Genomic DNA, 13,791 nt, shown 5'->3' on the forward strand with positions numbered 1-13,791 from the left:
TATTCAAAGTGTGACCTAGCAAGCAGTAAGTTTGAGTCTCTTCGTTTTAGTTTAGGTAAATAGAATAGTCATAATGGCTGCTAGTATGATGATATTAAAGTAAGTTTGATTGATATTATTTAAGGAAATAATTCCTGTGTTAGTTTTGTTTGTTTATTCCTCCATGCTGGGCTGATAGAGAGTTGTATGCTCAATTGAATAGTCTTTCCGTGGTGATACAGGTCATAATTCCTTGTTGAGTACCACTCTGAAAGCTGTGTGTGTTGATTAACTTCTCCATTTCGACGTGTCCTTAGCCTTGGACACTCTGATGAAATGAAATTCTTGGCAAGCTAATGATGCAGAGCAATTTCAATAAGATTTGTAAACTTGTCATTTTAGGAAATTAGAATTACTCCTAAGAGAAATGTGGTATATGAATGGGAGGTACTTCTCTGCGTAAATAGAAAATGTTATTGTAGTTGATGCTATTTTGTTGGGCCATGTTACTGTCCAAAACAAAGATAGAGGACTATTCTTAACACGTTCTTCCATTGTGTAACAAACAGCTATTGGCTCTGTTAGAGTGTATGAAATGGAGAGGCAACTCAGATTGAAAGTGTAAATGAAGCACTGGTGGAAAGGGGTATACCTGAGCACATGATCCTGCTGACTGCAAGCAGCATATTTAGAGAGATTTACAATATTTGAATCTTCAGGTGCACATTTCAGAAAAAAAATTTTTATTTTCTCTCTGTGTGATTGTGATGACAGTATGCTAGATGACAGGTGCAGTAATATGAGAAGGAGAGCAGGAAAAAGCTATACGGGTTGTAAAATCTCATTGTTTATTTCCACAGCTTGGTGTGACTCTTATTTTTAACATGCATGGATTTTGACACTTATAGTGTAATAATCTATTTACTCTGTGGCATCTCTTGATGTCAATTTGAATACTATTGATTTCTTGTTTTAGGAAAATTACTTAGTACTTTCATTTTTCTCATTTTTCAGTTTATCATCTTGGGTGTACCTGCTGAGTATGAGAGTCATGAATATTTATCCAGTTATGCTAAACATACTTTTATGTCGAATTATAGCATGTGGCAAACAGTGTCTGTTTGGAATCTTGTGCAGCTGCAAAGTTGGCTTCCAGGAAGGCAGTGTTGCCACTCCTCTCATTCTGACTATCCATAGGTCTGATTGGAGAGGAACAAGGTTATCAGAGGCTGGGCTGGTCTCTAAGTAAATATCTGCTCAATATTCAAGGGAGGTTTCCTTCTTTCTCTATTTGTGGTAATACCTGAAGGCAGTGAGCTGCTTTTGTTGATGATCAGGACATCATTTCAGTTCTGGGGAAACCTGTGTTTATGTCCAACAAATCCACTGCTGCACCTACTTAGGCTTTAATGGGTATCTCCAACTTATGTCAGGGCTGCTGTGGCAGCATTTCATTTGTGCTCCTTACAAGTATGTAATACAGACTGCCCTGAAGGACAAACTGGCAGCTTCTTGTCACCCACCCAGCAAATGTAGAGTCTCTGACAGGCTGTCAGTTAGAACCCATATAGTTTATCTGCAATAAGATCACTGTGTAACAGGAGTGAATCACTTTCTCCATGATGAACAGACAAATTGTCCCTTACAAACAAGTCAGCTGGAGGGGATTGCAGAAAAATGCCTTTTGGGTGAGCTTTTCTGCTCTCCCTTGTCACAGCCAGTTTTCAATCCCTGCAGAGAACATGTAGTAAATTATACCATCACCTGCAGGCTCTCCCTTCAGCGTAGTTACCATGACCTGGCTGGGTGGGAGGGATTTGATTGCTCTTCAGAGATTGGATTTAGGTGCCTTTTCAGTAAAAAGGGAGAAGGTCAGAATGCTGGTGTGGAAAGAACATGGATGATCAAGGCAGCGGGATTGCTCTGTAAGCTGATTTACATTTCTTCTCATGCACTTCTCGTGCACAAGAGGTGATACAATATCACCTTTTGCAGAGTACACTTGTCTTGCTTCTTGCGGTTCCCTCATGAAAATGCGGTATTTCTGCATAGCTCTTTAGTCATTTCCAGTGGACGGATGGACAGTCCAATGTCAAAAGAAAGAAAAATGCTTCTGAAAAACTTTTTATCTCTTTCCTCTGGCCCTTCTGCCTGGCCCAAAATACTAGGACAGGACCAAAGACATGTTTAGACACTGACAGCAAAATCAAAGTAGTGTTTTAAGGCAGACTTTGTATGCTGTATCTGGCAGAATTCTTTTCACCATTTTATTTGACAGTATGTGGTATATGTTTGGGCTTTATAGTTGGTGGTTTGGTGTTTGCTTGTTTTTAGCTTCAGAACAGAAAGAGTTTCCTGATATAGCTGATGAAGATTGAAGAAAAGAAAATGAATCTGTAAACCATACTACTTATTTGAAATGACCGTACAGCATTTCAAGCTGCCAGTTTCATCTTTTGTCCTTGCACAAAAAATACATGTGCACATTATTCATAAAACAATCCAATGTCCTTGTCTGTAGCAGAGTGCCCAGTCTGTAGCTCAGTGCCCAGGGGAGTGATCACTTAGTGATAACCACACTCTGTGGAGCTTTACTGCCTCACTACTTTTTTCTTTTTCTTTCATTCTGCGTTTTTGTTGGACATGACTTGGAGCCACCTTGAAGTTGAACCAGGGCAGGGATGCAGAAGGGCATTGCTTATGTTTCACCAGCATTAAGAAGTGATTATGGCAAACTCTGTATGGCTTTCATGTTGCTGTGAAGCTTCTATTACTACTCAGATTTGTGCTGCCTAGAATATTTCCTAGAACATTTATTATTGCTTACATTTTTTGACAGAATGATGTATCTAAGAGCATAATTTTAGTTTCTTTCTGCCATCAGCTATGGCTGGGATTTAAAAATATGTCTATTGGGTCCTATTGTCATCACTTTAATTATGCTTTTATTACTTCTCCAGTGAAATTGGTATCTATACTTGTAAGGCTGGGAGGGAAGAGAATCTTGAGTACGGGCCAGGGTTTTGAGGCTATTGCTGCAATCAAGCTTACGGTGATTTTTTTTCATCTTGGCTTCTGCTTTGATGTTCAGTACTGAGTACCTGTAAACAGTAGGAAGGGAATAGGCAGAGCCAAATGATTAAAGAAAGAGTAGCTAACTGGCACAGTGAACTAAATTTTGAAAGTCTGCCCATTTCAGAAGTCTCTTGGGAGGCTTTAGTCTTCTCTTGACGGAAGACAGCAGCAGTGTTGCAGTGGAGGTGAGTGAAAACACGCATCTGAGGGACTGTGGATACAGTAAGATACGGATGTCCTGAATTAGTGACCCTGCAGTTCCTATGTGTTCCCCATCTTCTTGAGAAGCTCCAGGGGATCTTGTTACTGAATTTGTTAGTGACAAAAATCTCGGAAGACATGCTAGAGGATTATATTCTTTCACATAAAAAGCCATTCTAAAGGAAGTCAGCAGTGCTTACTTACTGAGCATGCAGTCTCACCTATGACAGGCCTTGTCTTAAGCTGTGTTCCAGGGCTTGCTTGGGCCATTTGTCCACCTTTCCATCTAACACTGTCTTGTGAGACCTCAGGTGATAACAATTGCTCTGATCTTTTCTCTTCACAGACCTTCTACAGCAGGTATTTGAAAAGAGAGTACTTAATGCACCAATACAATAGTTTGTGTAATTGCTGATGTCTTAACTGAAAAAAACTAAGGTGGGCTGTTGTCTCTGGAGAGTTCCGGTGGTCAGTAAGTCTTGATATCAACATAAATAAAATTGAACAAGAGTCCTAAGGATGAGAAGAAAAAAGATAAGGAAAATAAATGTCCTTTAAGCCACTAGAGGAAAGTTCAGAAAAATTACACATTTCTTGTAACAGTAGATAAATAGCAAATTAAGTAACCGGGGTCTTCTTATATGATATTTAACAATAAAAATAAGAGTACACAATATGCCTGCTGTAATTGCTGTCTTCTGCCTGTGCTGAAAAACTTGATCATCTTTCTGTGTGGTATCAGAAAGCTCTCATGGATTTGGGAGTAGGAACAGTAGTGCACAGAGAAAGACAGTTCTATTTTTGCTTTATGGGGGCTTTTTTGTATTCCTCTTCTTGACTCCTCTGACTTCTATAATTAATAAGTTAATATTTCCTTCTTCATTTGGCTGTCTTGCAAAGGACACTGTAGAATGTCTTTCATAATGGCTTTTCAAGAAGAATATAAACAGCTAAATCAAGACTGTTTTGCTTGTTATTAAGGTTTGAGTAGCGGATGCTAAGTTATGCAGAGCAATTTAAGTTCCAGTACATCATTAATGAGATTGCATTCTATATACTCTGATTTGCATCAGCGCAGAGATACTCCTTTTTATCTTAAGAAAAAAATGAGGAGTTGGAAATGGCTTCTCTCCTGTATTATGTTTTATGCCACTTAATCCAAATTCAATCTTAACTGGAAGTTTTGTGTTTCTTTTTTTTTTCCCCAATTGAAAAAAGTCTTATCTGCTGTCTAAGGAGCTGGAGATTGGGAGACAAATTAAAAACTGAACTATGGCAGAATGTGTTTGTTGGTAACTGTGAGCAAGTAAATCACTAGGGGAAAATACAGAATTAGATCTCATTGCTGTATTCTGGGAAATTAAAAAAAAAAAAGGCAAACCCCACCAACCAGAAGTGATCTGAGGAATCACTTTTCAGTGTCAGCTGATTGAGGGATGTTGAGAGTGAGCCATCTAATGGCAGTCCGTTTCCCACAGGACACACATGACTTATTGATGACTCTCTTTCTTTTCTTTTCCCTTATCAGTAGGTTTGGTGTTTGTGTTGTCAATATCAGTGTGACTCCTTCAGTCTCTGCTGTTTGGATATGCTGATACCATCTCTGTCAAATAAGAGTTGTTGGCAATGTTGGAAGCTGTCTCTGAACCTTGTGCAAGACCCTCCCTGTACTCTGTCCACAAGAGAGAGCGAGCGCTGCAGCCAGTGCCTACAATTAGAGAGAGATTCAGTGACTACAGTCACCTGAAAACAGCCAAGAGATGCACAAAGAACCCAACTCTGCCCTGCAGCAATGCTGGAAGTGGGCCTCAAATGCACTTCTGCCATCTAAAATGGCCCACAGCAGTCAGTGGTTTAGAATGCAGGAAGGATTCAAAAGAGGTGATGGTGAAAAGGGTACTTGCTGTGATGGACAGTTCCTTTGTTTTCACATGCCCCCTTCTCCCAAGCAACTAAATCTCCAGTTAATCAAAACCATACAGGTTTTTGTCATTAAGCCTGGCTACTTCCATGCAGAAGTTACAGGGGTTTACTGAATTTTATTGCATTATTATGTTTAAAAATGATAATGGTAGTTCTTGATAGTGGTGCAGCTAATACAGTGTTTTCAGAGGAGGAAAGTAATAAAACTCATCAATGTCTGGTATCATCGGAGTAACAGTGGGAGAAGCATCTTACTGTGCTCAAAGATTGCATGAAATTAAAGCATAATCAAATACAGAAGCTGATGGCTTTTCAAGGAGAAACTTGTATTTATATTTTTCAGTACCACCAAAGGAGATGTAATTTGCTACTATGGAAACAAAGGAGAACCAGAACCTGTTTTCCTAAATGCTGGTAGGTTTTCTTCAGAAGGGTCTGGATATTACTTTTTCTTACATAGCTGTGTACTGTTCTAGTAATTTAGCTACTTAAGCATTGTCTTCACTGACTTTTTTTTTTACATTCGTTAAAAAAAATTTTTTTTCAATGTCCTTGAATTCATTTAAGTTTTTGTTAATAAATTTCAGTAAAGAATCAATAATTCATTAGAAGTTTCTGTCTGTGCCAGTGTACCCACCTGCAGTGCAATTAGTAGAATACTGCTTGGTAACAGGACGGAAGTCTGTCTTGAGAAACGGAGTTTTCAAAGGATCTGACCCTAACTCCCCTTACCCAGCAGTTTGAAGGTCACACTATGACTGTGCTCCCCCACGGACAGAGTTGGCTTTAAAAAAAAAATCTGTCTAGCAGGTGGATTGATTTTAAAATATTTCAAGTCTAGTTCTTTGCTAGCTAGCTAGAGAGAGCAAAGCTCCAGAATTCATCATCAAAAAGGCAGTTTAAGTGGAACCAGGCACATGGAAGGCTCTGAGCAGTGTAGCTGGTTGATAGCAGTTGATGGCAGAGCCTTGTTTTGTGGGCTTAGGTTAATGGTCAAAATGTGTCTGGCAGTAGGCAAATTGTTACTGGAGCAATTACAGCATAAATTCTTGGAAATAACTGTTAGATTTTGTACAACTACAAACATAAAACAGGTTTTAATACAGACTTTTTTTTAAAATTTAAAATCTGGCCATATTGTAATGAGAAACTGAGTCACAAATACTGGGTATCTGCAGACTGTACCAAAGATAGTTACGGTCTCTGTGCTTAGACAACAGCCTCCTGTGCACATGGCTGCCTTCAGGAGGAGATGATGTTTGGTAATCTCTCTTGTCTGGATTGTGCTGAGGGGATGCCTCTAAAGAGAGAGGTCCTTCTTGTCATCCAATGTTCCTTTGCAGTGTTTTTCCATAGAGTAGAATCAGAGGCAAAGATAACTTATAATTAATACAGCTAAACTGGACAAGACTAGGTTGCAGAAATTATATAATTCTATTGTGCCTTCTTCATAGTTTAGCAAACCAGAAATTAAAACTAACTGCTGTAGATGTGGATTAGAGTACAACTGAAACCAAGTACTGAGCATTAGCACAGGGGAGTGCTTAAGCACAGCCCAGCGTAAGCCCAGCCTGCTGTATTCTCCTGTTCAGTAATGGGGCTTGTGTGTTTATGGCACACCTGCAGGTCAAGGTTACCTGGGGAATCACTTGCACTTTATAATTTTTTTTAAAATCTGTAATGACAACTGAAATCACCAGAATGCACTTTCCAATTAAATTGGTTTATTTTTTGTTTGGCTTTTTTGTGTGTGTGTGTAGGAATATATGGCTTGAGTAATTCTTTGTTGGATACACCATGGAAGAAGCTTCAGTATGGGAAGCAGCTTTTCACAGAAGTGGTCACGAGAAGTCAAGACCTTACCAAAGAAGACTTGGTGAAGGAGCTTCTTACAGTGATGAATAATCAAGAGCCGTAAGAACACGATAGCTGGAATTCACTCAAAATGCAATATGACCCATTTAAAAAATGCATATTGAAACTGTTTTGAAAGAAAAAAGCACTTCACCTTGATGTTAGTTGAAAGTACTGTTCTCACAAAGTCTGACTTTCAACAGTATTGATTTTTAAGCAGGAGACACAATTAAGACTACTGCAGTCTTAGAACTCATCAGCTGTGCACTGGTTTCTCTGTGCCCTTTTCTTTTAAAGATTGCACTTCTCTTAGTAAGGGCAATGAGTGCATGACTAGGGATGTATAAGCTGCTTGCTGTCAGCCTTTTGGAGGTTCAGGTAGGTTTGGTTACTGCACTTAGAAAAAGCACTTGTTTAAATAGATCATGAGATGATTTGGGTTAGAAGGGACCTTAAAGGTCTTCTAGTGCCAACCTCTGTCATGGACAGGGACACTGTCCACTAGCCCAGGTTGCTGAGAGACCCATCCAGCCTGGCCTTGAACACTTGCAGGGATGGGGCATCCACAGCTTCTCTGGGTAACCTGTGCCAGGGCCTCAGCACCGTCACAGGTGGTGAGCAGGTTTGTATTAGTAGCTTTTACTGTTCTGTATTGCTGCACAGAGGGTGGAGAAGCAAGCCATTTTCAAAGTACAACTAGCTGCCTTCCTCAAAAGTGCAGTTGTTTCAGGCTAAGTGGGGGAAGGAGATAAGGAAGTATTTGTACAATTCAGCTGTAGGAATTCTCAAGGAAGTTCCAGTCAAGGAAGTTCCCAAGAGATGAGTTTGATAAGGAAGGTTCCTGCACTCACAACTGATTGCACAGTGAACCTGAGCCCATCAGCTGGATGTTCAGAAAGAAAGGAACTTGATACCACTTCAGTGTGCAGACATGGAGTAGGGTGCAGGAGATGCTGTGGTCTAAATTCATATCACTGCTCACCATCCAGTAACTTCCATGTTTACCTTGTCCTTTATCTGTCTGGGAAGTGATTAGAGTTGAAGGAAAGCTGTTTCTGGTGTATAGATCCAATTTCCCAAACTTAACAGCGAATTTTAATGCCAGCATTCATGAATGTGGCATTTTTCAGTCGTTCAAAATAAATGTTTATATAAGAACTCAGACATCTGAGCAATGAGTAGTAATTGGGAAGTCTGCTAAGCTGTCCTAATTGCTTTTTTCATCTGCTATCAGATCAAGTGATTTTTTAAAAAATTGTTATACTTTTTACTAGTAAAAAGACGAAGGTATAAGATACAATATAGTCAAATGATCTTCTCTTAATGTTCAGTAATTCCATTTGATCTCATCTGAAACCATCTGACTACAAAAGGGAAATATTTACTTACAAAAAGCAATATTTAAAACTAAGCCTGTAATCTTTCCAAATCACACTTGAAGATGAAATTATCTTTTCATAATAAATATGAACATGTGGAATGCACTAGCTTTGAACTTTCTTAAAATATCCTGTTTCATATTACTTTGTGATCTCTTTGTGTGTGCATATTACAGAAATTTAGTGCTTACAGGGGTTGGCCTAATCTTAGAATTCCATTCTTTCCTGATGGGTTTTTCTCCTTTACCCCCTCTCTTCTGCTTCAGCCTTGCCTTTGACTGTGATCTCAAGGATGTCCTGGAATTCCTTCCAGTTCAAGACGGATGAATGTGTTAATATTGGAGGATTTTTGATTTTTTTAAACTAGTTTACTACTTTTTTTCAGTCAATTACCAGACCCTGCAATTGAAGACCAAGGGAAGGACTATATCCGTCCTATATTGAACAAGTATGCAGCTTTATGTGTTCGTTGCCCAGGTTACGGAACAAGGTAAAAAATTCATTGCCAGAAATAGATGTGTACTGGATGAAAGCATATCTCAAATCAAAATTGTGCTAGTGTAAGTTTAAGTTCTATAGTGACTGCTTTAATTTTTTTTTTTTTTCAGATATTAATCTGGTATAATTCAGTAATGTATTTCCTTGGTCAGTATTTGAGTGTCTGGGATTTGCTGCTGAAGAGCATTTGAAGCTCACATTGTGGTTCATCTTTGATGGAAAGCACAGCACAGCTTTAACCTGTCCCAGACAAGATAATAGTTCTCCTGCTTCCCCAGTGTAGTAGCAGATCTGAGCACCTTTAACTTTGATCTTACCAGAGATACCGCAGAACACGTTTCTCCTCCACAAGCAGGAATCGTGTCATCTGCATTCCTGAATCAGAGTTTGCCTTAGACATGGCATCGTAAAGTGGATCTGCCATTTTCATACATTAAAAACCTATTGCTCTTGTTCAGAAGAACCTGTATTTCCACTTCTCCCCTAACTGGTGCTTCGGTTTTTGCTGAGATAGTCTCACTCTCTGCTCTGACTGTTTCACCAAAGCTGCAAGAAGAATAGAATAATACAATGCAAATCTTTATTTAATCTTCAACGAGACAAAATTGCTGGTGAACCCTTTTGCTGCTGGTAGGGAATTGCTGCTCTAAGTCTGCCAATAATTTTGTCAGATTGGTCTGTGGCATGGTCAGCCATAGTATTTCCTCTGCAGAGATGGGAGTTGATAAGCAGAGAATGCTCACTGCTGTAGGTATTTTAAGTTGGTATTCTGAGAAAGAGATACTCAGCATTTACAGTGGTTTCTTTAAAATGTATTAAAAGAACATTTTAAATATAGGTTAATGAAGACTTAACATGGTAACAAAGCACCTTCCTCCCCTTGCTTCACAAATTGGAGTCCAGCCATTTCAAAGGAAACAGGGATAACTTGGTAGAAATACTGACCTTCTGCTGGTGAATTAGCACACATTTCAAGTCTCCCTAATGCTGTAATTGTATGCTCACACTTACTTTCCCTTAGCAACAGGGCTTAGTGAGCAGAGGTTGTTAACTGGGGCTCACCATATTCTTCTGAGGAAATTAAGTGCATTTTTATATGAGTGAACAACTGTGAAGTGACTTGGGAAAGGCCACCACATAGCATGGTGGAAAATCCCTACTGTCAGTCATCCCTCTGTGGAAGGTTACTGTAGTGTCCATAGAGAAATGACAGCTTACCCAAGGCAGAGTGGAATAGATGCACATCTGGCATGTGCTTTTCATGAAAACAGATTTCCCCTTTGGAAGGTTCCTAGAGAGAGAAACCTTTTTCTGTGATCATATATCAGTGTCCTGTGATTATAATTAACAATGTTTAAATCTTAATGGACAGATGATTTGAAAGAGGGGAATGAAGAGAGTACTGTTGATATGAATATTCCTTATGGGTACATGTAGGCTGTGAAGAAACACTTAGTTTTATGCTACTTCGTTCTGAATGGAGCACTTTGCACTAAGTTGAGCTTTTATCATACTCTGCAATGAGCAGATTTGTGTGTCAGCTGCTGCAAGTGCAGCAGGGAATCAAGACAGTGGAGTGACAGAAGAAGGGACTGAAAATGCCCATTTGAACTTGCCAGGATGATTTCTGCCCTGCTCGTGTGATGATGATGTGCTCAGGGGTAAAAAAAAAAGAGTTAAAACATTTGGGAATGAGGGATAGCACCCTGGAAGTTTTTATGATGGACCCCAGGCTTAACCTTGTGCTGTTGCACTGTTGCAGGACGAACACAGTCGTTCTTGTCGATTCCGAGGGACACGTTACTTTCACCGAGCGCAACATGATCAATGCTGATGTCAACCAGTGGAAAACAAGCACCTATGAATTCAAACTGCACAGTTAACAACTTTCCACATGAATGGTTTGTAATAATAGCAATGACAGAACAAGCCATTAAGCTCTAGTAAATGTTTTGTGCCAGCCTCCACAAGCTAAAAATAGCAAGGAAAGCAAAAGTTTAAATAAACTGGTAGCATACCCTATCAAGCTCACAAATGCTTTGGAGAAAACCAGATGAAGATGGTGTTTTTACATGAAGTAGCAACTTACAATCAGAAATATTTTATTTAATATCACCCTGCCTTCAGGGCAAGGCCATCTTTGTCCAAGACAAAGTCAGTGCTTCTTTGTGGGTGTGGATTTTTTTAAAGATGTTTTAAGTAGACTTAAACTTTTTTTAGTTCTAATGGCAGGAAACATTTGCTGCTTTTATTGTTCTATATGAAGGTTTTACCAAATTTTGCTTTACCTTCAACATATGCTGTTAAGATTGTACAGCTGATGCCAATGTGCATTAAATGAATGTATGTTATCTGGGTAGTATTAAGTGCTTTAGTCTCATTTAAGCTTTTCAGTGCCATGGTGCAATGGTTCTGCCTGGGGAGGGCAGAGAGGGGGAATTCTTTACATTTGTTTTTCTATAGATAGTACAGCAATACATCTTATTTCTAAAACTTCATCTGAGAATCAAAGTAGGGAATTTAGTTCAGTCTCTGTTCACTTTTACTGAAAGAACCATAGGAGCAGACTTGCTTATCTTTGACCTGAATAAAACTATTTGTGCTGTGACATCCTGTTTCCTGGTAGTCTAATTAGCAATATTGGTTTTGTTATTTTCTTCCCAGCAAGCAGGTAAGGAATAGGAACGTGTTTGCAAACACAAGCTGAAGATGAGGTTTTTGTGTATCGGCTGTTTTGTACATACAAAATTTTGGATTCATTTCTTTATTTGTATAATAGGTTACAGCCTAGAGTGACTGCTCATAGATTTTTAGTAAAAATAGTTATGTGTTGTAAGGTGGCAGTGTTGCAGTCTTAAATTGCTGAGAAAGTTGGGTATTAAGAGGTGCTTCCTATGTTCTAGCACCTGTGAATTAAAAAGCTATTTAAATGCATGCTTTTTTCAATTATTCAGTGCCAGTGTAGGTAATAAAAGATTCTAGGTAATATCAGGATATTTGAAAACCCTAAGCTATTTTTGTTTCTATTGGTGTTCTGTTTTGACTTATTTTGAATACTGAATATTAGGTTAGTAGGGGATCACCACTCTTTTTTTTCCTTCAGGTATGCTGACTTTATTCTTTTCACAAGCCTCTGTCTTCAATTAATTATTGCAAAGTAGCCAGATTCTTGATACTCTTTGGAACATGTGCAGCTGTGTTTCTGTACTCAAGCTGGTGTGTTTGGGCATTTCTCACGTGTGCATGTGTAAAACGGAGGCAGCAGTAAATGAGACTTTCCATTGAGGTGAAGTACTGTGAAAGGCCATTCCCAGATTTGTAAGTATCAGGAGATGCTAAAGCAGCATTTAGTCAAATATCTTCTTTATATTTGCATATTTAAATAGCTTCTAGATACCAGGACTGCTTGCATCACTAGTCACAGGCTGTTGGTTCAGTTCTATATAAATGACTTTTTGACCACCCTGATGGCAAGACAATCAACATCGTGTTGTGTTGTACGTGGTTTAGAACTCGAAGCCTTCCAGACTGTCCTGAGCTGCAGGAAATGGTCAGCCCTTTTTAATTTTTTGATGACTTCTTAAACCCTATGTTTGTATGGATAAAAATGTTAACTGTTATTTTTAGATGCAAAGAAGTAGCTATAGCTGTCTTAAATTTGACACGTGCATACATAGAAACAAAGCCCTCCCTCAATAGCTTGCTCTGAGAGTTTGCATAGCAAACTTTTTTATATCCACTTACAAATAGTGGATATTTAAACATGACATTCTCTCTGAAGGCATTATCTTAAGCGAAATACTTGTATGCAGTATCATGCTGAAAGCATTTATAAACTTTGGTTTTTATAGCAGTCCTGTAATAATGAAAATTTATTCTTAGTTTTTACCTATAGGCAAAGAAAGGCGAGTCAGAGCTTAGATGTAAATATAGATTATAATAATGTATTTTGCTATGCTTGAATCAAAATTCTAGATCTGGGATTTGCTGATAATTAAAATAAACAGGAAAGAGCCCAAACCTCGGATGTTGTTTTTTATCATGTCAGAGTAGCTAATAAAGTGAGCTTTTTTAACTTCTTTGGAAGCTTGTGAGAGTTTTGTCATTGGCTTCAGTGGAAACAGGATCAGGACTGCTGTGCAGATATCAGCAAGTGGTGCTTGTCCATAAAAGTGATAAGGTATTTGTGAAGTGCATAATCTACTCTGTGCAAATTAGAGTTGCAATGAATCTACTGGAAAAAGTAGACTGTACCTACAGTTAACAAAGTGTTTTATTTTTATAAAAGTATTTTTAATAATAAAAGGGAATTTTAAATACCAGTTTTAAAGGATATAAAGGAAAACAGTGTACATAGGAAACTATTGCATGGCATTTTACTAAGTTGCTTATACATACCATCTCTTCAAAGTCATACATTTGCAAGAGATTTTTGTTTCCTGGTTTTTTTCTATTGGAATGGTAGTGGAAGAAATTTTAAAATGTGTGAAAACTCAGTTATGTTTTTTCGCTTAAAATTGTATCATAATTGTTGTTTACATGTGTGTTCAAAACTAGAATCAGAATAAAGTCAACCTGGTGACCAGTCTTTGTTGACATTACTAGCTTGTGCATTTTTGCACATACGTTTTTGTGCATTTGCCTGTAACTTGGTATGATACAATGAAGTAAAATCTTTTATGGTATATTTGCAATGAAGGAACTGTAAGTTAGTTTCTGGTACTTAATTCCATTTTAAGAGTGCTGTTATTTTTCTGGGATTTTTTATGTTGTGTTGTGGGTGTTTTTTAATTCTATGCTATTGCATGGTTGTCTTATCCAGGTAAGAAATTGGAAAATATTTGAAAGGTAGGAAAGAGCAAAATCAGTGCTTCCTTAGGGA

General features: G+C 38.4%; 1 protein-coding gene across 2 annotated transcripts in view; it reads left to right on the top strand.

Moving 5' to 3' along the window:
- The window catches only part of TANGO2 (transport and golgi organization 2 homolog), a 28,973-nt gene extending 15,463 nt beyond the window's left edge, over positions 1–13,510 (top strand). For both annotated transcript variants that reach the window (XM_032127823.1, XM_032127824.1), the window contains exons 6-9: positions 5,522–5,592; positions 6,939–7,092; positions 8,797–8,901; positions 10,672–13,510. In XM_032127823.1, the coding sequence (XP_031983714.1) occupies positions 5,522–5,592; positions 6,939–7,092; positions 8,797–8,901; positions 10,672–10,792 (451 nt within the window). In that variant the 3' untranslated portion in view covers positions 10,793–13,510. The remainder of the gene's footprint in view (positions 1–5,521; positions 5,593–6,938; positions 7,093–8,796; positions 8,902–10,671) is intronic.
- The last annotated feature ends 281 nt before the right edge of the window (positions 13,511–13,791 follow it).

The sequence above is a fragment of the Corvus moneduloides genome, chromosome 18 (assembly GCF_009650955.1).
Source record: "Corvus moneduloides isolate bCorMon1 chromosome 18, bCorMon1.pri, whole genome shotgun sequence".
Taxonomy (NCBI): domain Eukaryota; kingdom Metazoa; phylum Chordata; class Aves; order Passeriformes; family Corvidae; genus Corvus; species Corvus moneduloides.